Here is a 15,525-nt window from a genome sequence, read left to right as displayed (position 1 = left end):
GACTACAATGGTTGGTGAAGGAAAGTTTCCTGAAGGTCTTGACTAATGGCAATTATGCTTTGCAGACAGAGAAAAACAAAAAACCTCGAAGGTCTTCATGAAGAATTTATAAACCCCAAGCCTCTATTACGATTAGACATACATTCTCTGAATTTTAAAAGAAATGTAAAACAAGCCTATCAAGTTTCAAGAAGAATCCAGCATGGCGGTTCATGACTGTAATCTCTGACTGGGGAGGCTGAGATAGGAAAATTGCAAATTCAAGGTCAGCCCCTGCAATTTAACGAGACCCTGTTTCAAAATAAAAAATTAAAAGGGCTGGGGATGTGGTTCAATGGTAAAGCGCCCTTGGCTTCAACCTCACACCCTACTACCAAAAAACAAAAAACAAGAAACCAAGTTTCAATGAGAAAAACAAACTGAAAAATCCAAGAGACAGAGCTATTAAATGACACCTCAAATGTAGGAAAAAATTTTATTATGAGTTTTATCACCCTAATTTTAATAATCTAAAAAATTTTAGTGAAATAAGACTATACCAAGGGGAAAATGTTTACAAATCTAATTGGTAAAAAAAAGAAAAAAACATCTAATTGGTAAAGATATAGCTACATTTTCTTTCCCAATAAAATTTCAGGTTGGAATTACTAAAATATTATATAGTAGGTTTTATAGTTACTGATAATTAAAACAGTAACTGCTTATATTTACAAAATTGCTCAACAAAAACCTAACTACTGAGACCTTAAAATTTTCAGAGTTTCATAATAATGGATTTAAGTATTTGACTAAAATCATCACTTCAGAGATAAGGGGGTGGCAGGATAGGGATTGCGTTAACTCTGTTCCAAATTTACCTTGATCAAAGGAATACAGAAAAAAAGTGCATCATTAGCAAAGAAAAAATTACTTTTAAGAGTAACTTTAAAAATAACATTGAAACTAAGAAGACTAATGTAAGACAAGCAGATGCTAAATGTCATTCTTCACTGAAACCAACCTTTTCTATAAAAGACTGCATTGAGGAACTCTTCTGCTTGTCTCTCGAATCGAATGATTTTTGCTTGCTCTTGTTTAAGCAGAGCTTCCTGCCCAGCTCCCGAAGCTGGTTCATCCAGACGGACTAAGTGTCCCTGTAAAAATATTTGGTGAAATATTTGTACAAAAAATTTTCCCCATTCAAAATAAAAAACAGATGTATAATTATAAACAAATACTAACAGCATATTAAACAAATTTGTTAATATTATTAAAGTATGTTAGAACTTCAATTCAGGATAAAAATTATCTCCACAAAACTATAATAATAGTAAAATGAGTATAAACATACCGCTTGGGTGAATTTTATTCACATTTTTCAATTATGAGTTTTCCCCCACAATTTACCATAAACTAATTAAACAATAATTACTAAAGGGAAAATTTCTTTGAGCATTAAAATATATTGGTTCTCTTAAAGCAAGTGTTCACAGATAAATCCATTCAGATGGTATGCTTTTATACATTTTAAAAAAATCTTTAAATTTCAGATCTCATTTAAGGATCATGTTTGTCCTCCTACTATGGGATATTTTCTCCAGACACAAAACGTTTTTAAAGGGAGTGAAATTGACCAAATTACCTTTTGAAATATATATATGAAAATGGCACAATGAAACACGTTTTTCTATATAATCAATATATACCAATTTTTTTAAGCATTCAGGAAGGAAAATTCAAGAAGAGTTTATCAAATTTTATAATTCTGTTCCTAGATTACTTAACAAACTATGGCTCTCAAACTTTTACTGAGTAGGAAAAGAGTGTACTTCATATTCTAAATATAAACACTGCAGCATCTTTAGTTACAATATATATGTGTGTCTAAACATGCTTACAATATAAAATATGGATCAAAACGTTTGTCTAAATGAAAAGTTCCAAAATGCTGTACTGAATGCAACTGCGAGATGTATAGCATCTGCTTCCAGACTTCAAGAACAATGGAGTAAACTGACAATGTTTTGCACATATTTAAGTCTCAGTGCATATAACTTACTTTATTTCACTGTAATATATCAATACATGCATTTACTTTAATCATGGAATCATCAAAAGTGCTCCAAATAAGAAAACAGAACATACACTGGTATAATGTAATTAAACAAGAATTAAAGGCATATTATAATCCACAAAATATTTCCTCAAGGCTTTTAAATATATCTACTGTTATCTGTAAAAACTTGCTATGATTTCTCCATTACCTGAATTGTGCCACACAGCACAACCAAGATACAGACACACATACATCTTACTGACACATTTAGAACTGATTATATATTGCATACAAATAGTTTAACAAAAAGAACTCACTTGCCTTATTCAAATTACAACAATGATTTAACATTTCTAAATAAACAGTAAATTTGTTATATAATTTGTTTAAAGAATTTTCAATTAAGTATTCTAAGTGTTATAAACCATGAAAACTTTTTTACTATTAATGTTATTTGTCAACATTCTTTTCTAAATATATAAGTAATTTTGAAACACAAATCATAAATAATTATGATATAGATTAAACATCTAAAACATATTAAGAACAGGCATCAGTTGAAATGCCATCAAACTCTTCAACTGTATTATACTTTAGTGTCATTTCATTAAGTGATTTTTTAAAATATAAATTATACCTGTATGTTCTACATTCAATCAGTTGAAGTTAGATACTGAATGATGTATCTGTATAGTACTTAAAGTTTATTTAATGTAGTATTCAGACTCCTATCATATGTAATGGAACACAACAGAGCAACTAGCCTAGTACTCATCAGGCAGATGCTATGTGTCCTTTCTTAAACAATAATCAATCCCCATTCCCACACCAACACTAGGAAACCAATATACTAACTACACTATGTTTTGTCTTTATAGATGTGCCTGTTCTGGACATCATTTCATCTAAATAAACATACACACATACACTCTTTTTTTAATGTGTGTTTTTTTTTCCCCCTGTGGTGCTGGGGAGTGAACCCAGGGCCTTGTACTGAGTTATATCCCCAGCCCAGTGATCGCCTTTTTTTCTCCTAGAATACTGTTTTGTTTTTTTTTTAAATCTCAGCTCCACCTGAGACTGAAATGAGCTCTTCCTCTGGGTTTTCAGTCTCTCTTTTCTTTCTTTTTTTTTTTTTGAGAGAGAATTTTAATATTTATTATTATTTTTTTAGTTTTCAGCGGACACAACATCCCCATTTGGATGTGGTGCTGAGGATTGAACCCGGGCCGCATGCATGCCAAGCGAGCGCGCCACCTCCTGAGCCACATCCCCAGCCTCCTAGAATAATGTTTTCAAGGTTCGTCCACACTGTAGCATGTGTAAGTAGTTAATGTCATTTATTGCAAAATGAATACTTCATTGTATGGATACATCACTTTTTATTTATCTTTTCTTCAGTCGATGAGTATTTGAATTGCTTTCACTTTTGGGGTATTATAATAATAATAATACTGCTATTAACTTGTGTACAGGTTTTCATGTGGATGTATATATTCATTTTTCTTGAATATGTATTTAGAAATGGAACATCTGGATAATATTTTAACTATGTTTAACATTTTGAGGAAGCGTCAAACTATTTTCCAAAGCAGGTATATCACTTTATATCCCCAACAGCAGTTTATGAGACGCATACTCATCAATACTTATCATTTTGATTATACTCATCTTTAGTAGATGAGAAGCAGTATCTTGTTCATATTTTCTTTCTTTCCCTTCCTTTCCCTTCCTTCCCTGGTACTGGGCACTGAACCCAGGGCCTCATAAATTCAAGGCAAATACCCTTACCACTGAGGTACATCCCCAGCTCTAGATTTATATTTTCTAAAAGACTAGTGATGTTCAATTTCTTTTCAGGTGCTCACGGGCCATTTGAAATGTCTACTCAGATCCTTTGCTCAGTTTTTTTAATTGGACAATTTTTTAAATTGTTGAATTATAAGAATTCTTGACATATTCTGACTTAATTCTATTATTAGATTCACGAACTGCAAATATTTTCTTCTTTTGTGTTTCCTCAGTGATGGTACTGTTAGCAGCACAAGTTTTGAATTTTAATGAATTCTAATTTAAAAGTTATCTTTTGTCCCTTCTGTTTTTGATGTCATAACTAAAAAAATTTGTTTAATTCAAGATCATGAAGATTTATTCCTGTTTCCTTCTGAGTCTTACAGTATTAAAGCTTACTTTTATGTCTATGACTTATATTAAGTTAATTTTTGTGTATGGTAAATGTGTACGAAAGGAGTTTAACTTCATTCTCTTGCATGTGGAGAATCAGTTGTTCTAGTACCTTTTGTTAAATAAATAATTCTTTCCTCCAAAGGATTGTTTTGGGATACTTATCAAAAATCAATGGTCATAAATTTTACTTAGGGACACTTTAATTCTATTCCCATTAACTATGTAGCAAGTTTTAAAATTAATAAGTATGAATTCTCTCAATTTGTTCTTTTACAGATTATTTTGGCTTCTTGAGGTCTCTAAATTTTCTTGAGAATTTCAGAATCAGTTTGTCCATCTCTTAAAAAAGAAATCACCTGGGATTTTGATGGAGAATGCAATTATCAACTTGGGGAGTGATGTCATCTTAAAAATATTGACTTTTCTGATCAAATGTGGGGTATCACTTTATTTTCAATGTTTTGTAATTCACAGTGTATAAGCATTACACTTTTGATATTTTTATTTCAAAGTGTTTTACTTTTTGATGCTACTATAAATGGAATTTTCTTAATCGTAGTATTTCTCATCACTAAATGAAAACAGATATTCTAAAAATGATGTTATATTCTGAACCTTGCTGAATATATCTATAAACTATCAGTTTTATAAATTCCTAAGACTTTTTATATTCATCAAGTCATCTGTGAACAGAGATAGTTTTACCTCCTTCTTTCAATGTGGATGACTTTGGTTTCTTTTTATAGCTTAAATGCCCTGATTAGAAGCTCCCCGACAATGTTGAATAGAAATAGGAATCCATATCTTAGGAGGAAGCTGTTCAGTCTGTTATTAAATATGATGGTGTTTTTGTAGCTCAGGTTGTGGAAATTCCCTTCTATTCCTAGTCTATTAGGTGTGTTTGTATATATTTTTTTTTAGTTGTAGATGGACAGAATGCCTTTATTTTATTTGTTTATTTTTATGTGGTACTGAGGATAGAACCTAGTGCCTCATGGATGATAGGCAAGTGGTCTGTCACTGAGCAATAGCCCCAGCCCAAGTGTTTTGTGGGTTTTTGTTGTAGTTGTTGTTGTTTTTGTTTTTTTAAATCAGCAAGTGGTATCTGGTCGGGCCATATTGCTTCTGGAGAGCATCTATGGACATGATCATATGGTTTCTCATCATTTATTATATTAACACACATTACATTGATTTGGGGGCATTAAATCAACCTTGGGATCCTGGGATAAATCCTACCAGGTCATGGTGTATACTTTTTATATACTAGCAGATCTGATGTTGAGGGTTTTTTGTATTGATATTCATAAGTGATAATGATCAATATTTTTTGTGATGTCTTTGTCTGGTTTTGGTATCCATAATACTGGCCTCATGGAACAAAGAAGTCTTCCCTCCTATAATCTGAAAAAGTTAGTGAAGAATTGGTAGTAATTCATTAAATATCTGATAGAAATCACCAGTGAGGATATCTGGCCATGGAGTTTTTCTTTAATATAAGTCTAAAAATTATTAACCCAATCTCATTATGGTCTGAATATGAGATGTACCCCCACAAAACTCATGTTAAACAATGCAGGGTTGTTCAATTGTGAGAGCTGTAAATTTATCAGTGAATTAACCTAAATAGACTACTGGTGTAAACTGTAAGCAGACAGAGCAAGGCTTAGACCTCTTAAATAAAATTTTCCTTCTCTTTAGTTGTTCTTGTCAGGTATTTTGGTCATAGTGACGAAAAACTTAACACACTTGTTCTAGTCTAGTTTAGTTTTGTAGGGCTGCTATAACATATTACCATAAACTAAGTAGCTTAATACTGTGATTTATTCTCACAGCTCTGGATTCTAGAAGTCTAAAATCAAGGTGCCAGTAGGATCATTCTTTCTGAATGATCTTAAGAGTTCTTCCACACCTTTGCAAGCTTCTGGTGGCTGCAGACAAGCCGCGGCATTCCTTGGTTTAAAACAGTACAACTCCAATCTCTGTCGCCATCTTTACATGGTCTTCTCTCTGTATGCCTGCATCTCAAAACCTCCCTTATCCTTAGAAAGACCTCAGGGACTAGATTTAAAGCTCCTAACCCAATGTGACTTCATTTTAACTTCTTTACATCCATCAAGACCTTATTGCCAAATGAGGTCTCATTCATAATTACCAGGGATTATCTTATTTTTTTCATTACATCTTTTTTTGCAGACACAATCCCACAACATAGCTCTATTCAGGTTTTCAACTTCTTGCTACCTGTTTTGGTGTGTATGTCTTTTAGGAATCTGCCTATTTCATTAACTATCCAAATTGACAGCACAGAAACTGTTCACAATACTCCCCATGAAGTCCTTTTATTTCTGTAAGATTGGAGGGGGTTTCCCTTTTATCATTAATGATTAACAATCTGAGTTTTCTTTTTTCTTTATCAGCACTAAAGTTTATCAATTTTATTGATGTTTTCAAAGAAAAAAACTTTGGTTTTGTTGATTCCCTGTGTTTTTTAATGCTATTTTATTTATATTTGCTCTAATCTTTATTATTTCCCTCTGCTTACTTTGGGATTTGTCTACTCTTCTTTTTCTAGTTTCTTCGGATGAATGGTTTAGGATACTGATTTGAGATCATCTTTTTTTAATATAAGCATTTGCAGCTATAGATTACCTGATAAGGACTGTTAGGTAATACCCCATACGTTTCTGTTATGTTTTACATTTTAATTAATATCAAACTGTTTTCAAATTTCCTCTGTGCTTTTTTCTTTAACCCACTGATTACTTAAGAAGTGCACTGCTTAATTTTCACGTATCTGTAAATTCCTTACATTTCCTATTAACTGATTTCTAATTTCATTCCACTGAAGTTGGAAAACATACTTTATATGAGTGAAGTCCTTTAAAATATAGTATTTTAGTGGACTGGGGTTTAGCCCAGTGGTATAGTGCTTGTCAGAAGGCCATGGACTTGATCCCTAGCACCATAGACATACTATAGATTGTTTTATGGCATAGCATTTAGCCTATCTTAGAGGATATTACACATATATGTGATCAGAATGAGTATTCTGTTCTTTGGATTATGTTCTACAGATGTCTGTCAGTCTAGTTGATTATTAATGTTCAAATCTTCTACATCTTTGATGATATTCTCTCCAGATGTTCTTGGGGGCAGTACCAGGGATAGAACTCAGAGGCACTCGACCACTGAGCCACCTGCCGAGCCCCATTTTGTATTTACACAGAGTCTTACTGAGTTGCTTAGTGCCACACTAAATTGGTGAGGCTGGCTTTAAACTTGAGATCCTCCTGACTCAGCCTATTGAGCCACTGGGATTACAGGCGTGCACCACAGTGCCCAGCTAGATGTTCTACTCATTACTGAAAGTGAGGTATTGACATGTCTAGCTACTACCATGAATTATCTATTTGCACGCTCAGTTCAAATTTTGCTCCATGCCTTTTGGCAAGCCCTTTGTTACATAATAATACTACGTTAAGTAATATTATCTTCTAGATTTGACCTTTTATCGTTAGGAAATGTCCCCCTTTATCTCTAGTTCATTCAAGTTTATCTCCCCTGAGATATGTAGCTTTAGATGTCTATATTTGACCATGCAGTGTCCCTGTTCAATAGGGTTTTTGAACATTTTCTTTCTCTGTTCCTCTCAACTCTAAGCTGATCTGTCTATAATGATGTCTCACATCCACCTTTTTAACCTCCACTAATTGTTAGTTGATTTATGTGCTGAGGGCATAAAGTGCTCCATTGTTTCTCCAAATAAAAGTGGAGCCCCTTCACAAAGATAAGGTGTCGCCAGTGTTTGAGGCTTGCTGTAACTCCAGGAGGGTTCTTCTTAGCTCTTTTTTCGATTCTCTCTCTGTTAAACTTCTAGCTTTAGATGTCTATATTTCAACTCTGGCCTAGTGCTCTTAGCATGCTGTGCCTGGAGAATCCCAATCTGAGTAAAAGGTTACGTGGGAGGAAGGGAGCCCCAGTTCTCTTAAACTCACGTGCCTGGAAGAGAGTATCTATAACAGGATGCAAGAAGGTATGGTAGATGCTCACTACCTGTCCCCCTGTTCAGAGTGGAAGTTCCTTTAAGCTAAGCCAAGGGAGGTGTGTGAGTGGGTCACAAGGCTCAACTGTCAAAGATTCTTGCTGCTCTTACTGAAATCTGAATTTTTTAAAGACATGTTTCTCCATTTGCTGTATGGCCTTAAGAGAATTATTTCTAGAGTTTAAATGGTTATATTAAAAGTTTTTATCAGTTAAATGTTTGCTTCACTTATTCATCTAGAACAACAAACAGCAGAAAACCATATACTTTTTCCAACTGCCCCTGTTCATCATGTTAAAAATTTATAGCAACAATGTAGAAATAGAAATTATCTTATCTTTCTTCACTGTACATACATATGCCAAACTGCAAAGAACAAAAAATTTACATGACATACAACATAGAACTAATTGAAGATGGAGGGCAAAAATAAAACCAATTCATGTCATCTCTCCATTTCTAAATTCAATGTACTATGTTTGATATGGCAAAGAGTAACAAAAATGTGAGATATTCTTCTATAACTCAAAAACCATTGTTTTTCTTTGCATTTATTATCTCTACCTATTAAGAAGCTGTTGTCCCAGAACTAAATAGGAATAAAACTGGAATCTGAAGTAGAATTTATGTTTCTTAGAAGATGCTTCCTTCGGCATGCAAGAATTTGTCCATCTACTGGTTGGTTCATACAGGTGGTTCTGTCATATCAGAATTTTCTATAAGCTTCTTAATAGCACTTTTAGAAGTCAATCCTACACTTGATTCTATAGTTCTTGAGTAGGGACTAGTCATTGTGTTTTAAAAAATCAATTTCCATATTAAACAACCAAAGAAAAATGGTAGAGTGAGTAGAAGCACTTAAAGCACTGGTAAAACTTCGTTAGAGGGCTAGCATATTAACCCAAAGATTTTCTGCAAATCTCTTTCATATATCTACACAGTTTGCCTAATGGAATTCTGACTTAAATTCTGTGATATAAAAATAGTAAATATTCACTTAGAAAATGAATTTAAAGATTATGAAGGGGCTGAGATGTAGCTCAGTGACAAAGCCTCTGCCTTGTACTTGCAAACCCTGGTCTGAATCCCAGTTCCAAAGGAAAAAAAGAACCCCACCAAAAATAAATAAGATAAAAAATTTTAAAAAGATTATAAAGTTTATTATTACCCTATTTTAATCTGTCTTAATTTGGACTCTCTTTAAGATCACTTTATTATTTCTTTTCTTTGAATAAGACTTGTCAAAGCTGTAATAATTTGACAAGTTGGCCACCAGTTTTTTTTTCCCCTAAGAAAACATTTAGTGACAAAACATGTTAAATGCAAAAAACTACAAACCGCAAGAAATTAGACCTGTAAATTGTTTAGTCAGAAGTCTTTTGAAAATGAATTATCTCATCAACTATCTTAAGTGAAAACAATCAACCCTGAAAAATCCAGGTGTGCCTTTTTAATTTGTTCTTTCAATCTATTAAATCTTTCCACCTCAAAATTGAAACCAACTCCATATTACAGTAAACTTTATGTTAACTACACCAGGGACAAGTAACTCTTTTACCTTGCATTCCTGTACACAAATAAAGGTCCCAAAATTTACCAACAAAAATTTAAAAGATACAATCATCCTTATTTTCATTTTTCTTAAACAAAAATATTTCACAGAAATCTTATTTAATAAATAATGCTTACTTTCCTCACTTAATAGAAAACCTTGAGAAAAAACTTAACCTGTACTGAAAGGTACAAAGCAAATGAGTAAAAAAAAAAAAACTTACAGTACAACTAAACAGATAAAAATCTCCAATAATTTGATATTTTCTCTTTAAGCCTTAAAAAATTCAAACGTGAAATTTCAAAAAATTAAAATCAAATTTATACACACTACTAGGACATTTTCATCCCTTTCCCAATATTAAATTATGAGCACTGTAGAAATCAATATATAGTCTTCAAAAACAACTGTCTTCATAAATGTACAAATATTTTTAGCATAATTTGAATTTATGCTACTTTTTTGTCACTATACGTTATGTTTTAATGAATTTGCTCCCAATAGTCATTATTTCCTCAGGATAGATTACCAGAAGAGAAAGCATGAATCAGGAAGAAACAATTTTTCTTCCCTGAAACAGAGTCCCCCCCAACTTCATTTCACAAAGATTTTAATTTATATTCCCACTATCAGCGTTATTCTTGAAAACACTGGATTTTATCAGTGAAAAACTTTTTCATTGTTTGAATTCACACTTCTTTGATTATTGGTAATGATCAATATATTTTCAGGGTTTACTGTTATACAGGTTGGGCAAACCTCATCTGAATATATGAAATCCCAAATGCTGCAAAATCCAGAATTTTTAATTGCAACTATAACTGTTCACATAGGTGGATGATAACAGCTTTATTTCCTGATGGTTCAATGCACAAACTTCTCTTGTGCATAAAAGTACTTAAAATATCATATAAAGTTAGAATAATTATATTAGGCATATATGAAACATAAACATAAATGAATTTTGTGTTAAGATTTGGTTCCCATGGGCAAGATACCCCATTAAGCATAAGTGTATACCACAAAATCTGAAACACTTCTCAAGAATTTTGGATATGGTAAACCAGCATGGTTTTTTTTTTTTTTTTGAAATATGCTGTGAATTACTAGATATAATGGTTAACCAAGAATTCTAGCACCATTTACCAAATAATCCTTAAATTTTCAATCAATATTTGATAGTATTTTTTTTTTAAATCACATGTTCATATTCTATGGACAGTACTTTTTTTTTCATTTTTATGGGTCTTTCTGAACTCCACCATTATATCATACTTTAAGAATTACTATGTATCTACAATATATACTACTATTTGGGAGGCAAATTCCCACTTATTATTTATATTTTTCAAATTGTCATGGCCATTCTAGCTTTAGTCCTCCATTCTCCAACACATTCAAAATCACTTAGCTCCCTCCAGCACCACCAGCTCCCCAAAGCAGATATGCTTTTGATCAGAATAGTGTCATTACACCTGGAAAATAATTAAGTAGTAGCATCCCTGAAGTATTCAGTTTTCTCTTTCAGTGACTGCTTTACATTTATTTATGTGAGTTTGCTTTAATGGATCTCAATTAAAATACAGTTCCCATGTACTTGGTATTTTACCCGGTTTTTTTTTTTTTTTTTTTTTTTTTAAAGGGGCACTGGGGATTGAACCCAGAAGTGCTCTACCACTGAGCTACATCCACAGGTGTAGCTTTAAACTTTATAAGTTCATCCTTTAACCTTTATATTTTTAAGTCTAAGTTGTCCAGGCTGGCGTTGAACTTATGATCTTCCTGTCCCAGCCCCCAAGTCACATACATGTGCCACTGGAACATTTTTATGAGAATTAATTGACATAATTCTGTATAGCTTTAAAGGGAAAGTACAGGTCATCTACCTTCAGTTGCTATGTTCTCTGGAAGTTTTACTAATTTATACCAATCTCCAATATCCTTTTATGGTAATTTTTTTAAGGGAGTGGTAAGCATGGTACAGAAAGAAAGGGGGGAGGGAGCTACAGAAGTTGCCAATGCTTGTGTGGTCTGACCCATCCATCATCCAAAGCAGGGGATGAGATAAAAAATGGAATTGGGGTCTTCAACAGGAAAGACCTCAAGATCTTTAAAAAAGGTTTAAAACTATGCCCTTTTATCACCTAATGTTAGCCTTTACTATTTTGGGGGAAGGAATGCCAATAAAATATCCAGCAGATATTTTCAAATATAGAGTCTTGTCTATTTTGTGCTCCTATCACAAAATACCCAAGACTGGGTAATTTACGAATAGGAATTTATTATCTCACAATTCTGGAGGCTAGAAGTCCAAGATCAAGACATTGGCATTCAATGTCTGGTCATGGTCTTCTTGTTGCGTCCTCACAAGGCAGAAGGCACATATATATGGCGTAGGCTAAGCAAGTAAACAAGCCTAACACTGAGTGAAGCCTCTTCTGTAAGGGTCTTAAAGCCACTAACAAGAAAGGAGCCCTTACGGTCTAATCACCTCTTCTTCTTCACCTCTTCACCCCATCCCCTTCTCTCTGAGCTGCTAAAAATGCCAAAGGAAGTTCTTCAGGTTAAGAAGAAATGACAACATAAAACACCACTAAGAAAATTTAAAAAGACAAATGAAAGTGAAATAAATCACTAACATAAATTGGAAGACTACAATTAACTGGGTGATTTTCTCCACATTGATTGATCTATAATTTTAATACAATCTTAAAGTCCTAAAAGGCTTTTCAAAGAATTTAGAAGTTGATTTTTATAGTTATATAGAAGAACCAAGGACCTAATTAGCAAAAACAATTTGAAAAAGAAAGTTGAAAACTCATGCTACTGCATATCCAGATAGATATAATAATCAATACATTGTGGTATTATACATAGATTAATGAACATAGTCCAGAAATACACATACTCACATTTATATAAGCACATTACTTAATAAAGGCAAAAGGTAATTCAATACAGGAAGACATTTCTTTTTACCATATGATTCTAGAGCAACTGGATTTTCTTATGAAATATAAAACCTCAACTCTTACCTCACACCATATAGAAAAATTAACATGTATCAGAGAAAAACGTAATAGTTAAATTTATATGTGAAAACAAGATATTTTCTATATTTTACATTGAATTAGGCAAAGAATTCTTGAAAAAGGCATGAAAAACTGCCTCCCGCCCCCTGGAAGCTGTGGCCTTATACATGCTAGGCAAGCACTCTCAGCTATACCTTAAGACCCAAAACATGAAATAAATGAGGAATAAAATCTGGCAAAATGAATTTCACCAAGATTTAAATTTTTTGCCTTTCAAAAAACACAATTAAGGTGAGGACAAGCTACTGCCTAGGAGTTTATAGCGTATATAAAAAATTGTTACAACTAAGTTTTTAAAAATGGACAAAGGATTCTAACAAATACTTCACTCACCTACACCATAATATGAACAACATCACTAGTCATCAGAGAAATAAAAATTAAAACTACAATGAAGAAAGGCAAATGTTAACAAAATTGGCAACACCAAATACTGGCAAGACATGGAATGCTGGCACTCCCATATGTTGCTGCTAGAAACACAAAATGGTTCAGTCACTTATAAACCATACACTAGGGGTTGTGGCTCAATGATAGAGCGCTTGCCTAGCACATGCAAAGCCCTGGGTTCGGATCCTCAGCACCACATAAAAATAAATAAATGAAATAAAGGTATTGTGCCCAACAATCAATCAATCATACACTAGTATTAAGTTAAACATAAGTGTACAATACCATCTAGTAATTCCCATTCTAGATATGGATCCCAGGGAAATGAAAATATATGTACTCAAAAAAGATTTATAAATGAATAAGTCACAATAGTTAACAACTGGAAACAATCTGGATGTTCATAAAAAAAAAAAAAAAAAAAAAAGGAAGTCAGGCATGGTAGTGCATACCTGTAAATTCCAGCTACTAAGTAGGAGGCTGAGGTAGAAGGATCACAAATATGAAGCCAGTCTGCGCGACTTCATGAGATCCTATCTTAAAATAAAATAAAAAGGGCTGGAGCTAGAGCCCTGTGGTAGAGATCCTGGTTTTATCAGCATTTAAGAGGCTCTAAGTTTTATCCTCAGTTCCCCTCCCCACAAAAAAAAATGGTGTATCCATGCTAAAAAGAACTATTCAGTAACCAAAAGGAACAAAATATACATAAAACAAGTATAAATCTCAAAAACATTATGCTAAGCAAAAGAAGTCAAACATAAAAGACTACATATTAATGGATTACATAAAATTCTAGAAAAGGTAGAACTATTATGAGCATGGATCTGGGAAAGAAATTGACTATAAAGGGACCCAAAGAACTATTTTTCGGGTGAGTAAACTATCTTTTATCTTTCACTATGCTGGTGGCTAAATAACTATATATTTTTACTAAAATTTATTAAACTGTACTCTTTGGATGAATTTTACTGTATGTAAATATTACCTCAATTAAAAAAACATTAAAAACAGGTTCAGAATATTTACTCCAAATTTCATTGACTTTCAACTCTTGAATTAGTAACTTGAAATCAAAGACGATTTTTATTTGTATTTTCAGTGTCACAAGAAATGTGATATTTTCAAAACCTCAGGTGAATTATCTTTTCCCTAACTAACAAGCATACTTTTAATAAAAACCATAGCAATGGCAGCAGCAACTTTTTATTTACTATCCACTTCTTTGCACAGTATTCTAAAAAGATACACTGTAAGTGGCCATGAACTAATGGCACATCGCAATTTAAGAGGCTACTATGGTTTGGATGTGGTTTGATCTTGCTAAAACTCATGTTGAAATTGTAATCCCCATTGTAAGGTATTAAGAGATGGGACCACATGAGACTTTTGAGGTGAGTAGGTAATGAGGGCTTTGCCCTTATGAATCAATTAGTCCATTCTTGGATTACTGGTTTATCTTGGGAATGGGTCTGTTTTAAAAACAAGTTTGGCTTTGTCTCTTGGATATGCCCTTCTATCTAGGTGATACCCTGTGCCACCTTAGGACGATGCAGTCTCTACCAGTAAATGGTCCCTAACCTTCCAGCCTCCAGAACTATGAGCCAAATAAACCCTTATTTTTTCTTATAAATTACCTAGTCTGTGGTTCTCAGTTATAGCAATAGAAAACAGACTTAAGACCGAGGCTGACCATTGTCCACTGGCTGATCTTTGTAAAATCAAGTTAAAACAGATTGGCAAAATATTCCTTGGCAAAGGATCCATATTCTTAAAAAAATGAATCCTAATGTACCAGGGAAAGGATAAGATAAACTTACTACATCTTGAATCACAAAGTAAGAAAGTGTTTATTAAAAGATGGCCACATGTCAAAATAAAATATGGAAGTGGCTTGAAGGGGCTCCCACTGACCAAATCTGGACTATGAGCTGATGATTCATTGAACAAAATAAGAATCCTGAGTCCAGGACTAGGGTGCAGTTCAGTGGAGGTATATACTAAACTAGCTTGGGAAAGGTCTTGGGTTCCATCCCAACCGCACTCCCATCCCACAAAGAAATTCTGACTCCAAACTAAGAGGAAAGGGGAAAACTCTTCTTCATAATATGAAGCCAACTAAAAAATGCAGGAAAAATAATGAAAAAAATCATTATAGAAAACATCCAATTTAGACAATTAATTATCATTAATACTAAAACCAAAATGGATGAAACTCTGAGGAGCA

At 33.1% G+C, this 15,525-nt stretch overlaps 1 protein-coding gene across 20 annotated transcripts in view; it reads right to left on the bottom strand.

Annotated features, from left to right (window-relative positions):
- The window catches only part of Lcor (ligand dependent nuclear receptor corepressor), a 136,337-nt gene that overhangs the window by 47,230 nt on the left and 73,582 nt on the right, over nucleotides 1-15,525 (bottom strand). For 15 of the 20 annotated variants that reach the window (XM_048807068.1, XM_048807070.1, XM_048807067.1 and 12 more), the window contains one exon: nucleotides 1,001-1,133. The exons of the other annotated variants lie outside the window; for them this stretch is intronic. In XM_048807068.1, coding sequence (XP_048663025.1) covers nucleotides 1,001-1,133 — 133 coding nt within the window. The remainder of the gene's footprint in view (nucleotides 1-1,000; nucleotides 1,134-15,525) is intronic. 20 annotated transcript variants of the gene reach the window in all.

This window comes from Marmota marmota, unplaced genomic scaffold (genome assembly GCF_001458135.2).
Source record: "Marmota marmota marmota unplaced genomic scaffold, marMar, whole genome shotgun sequence".
Taxonomy (NCBI): Eukaryota; Metazoa; Chordata; class Mammalia; order Rodentia; family Sciuridae; genus Marmota; species Marmota marmota.
Note: the sequence above shows the minus strand (reverse complement) of the source record. Positions and strands in the feature narration are given on the sequence as shown.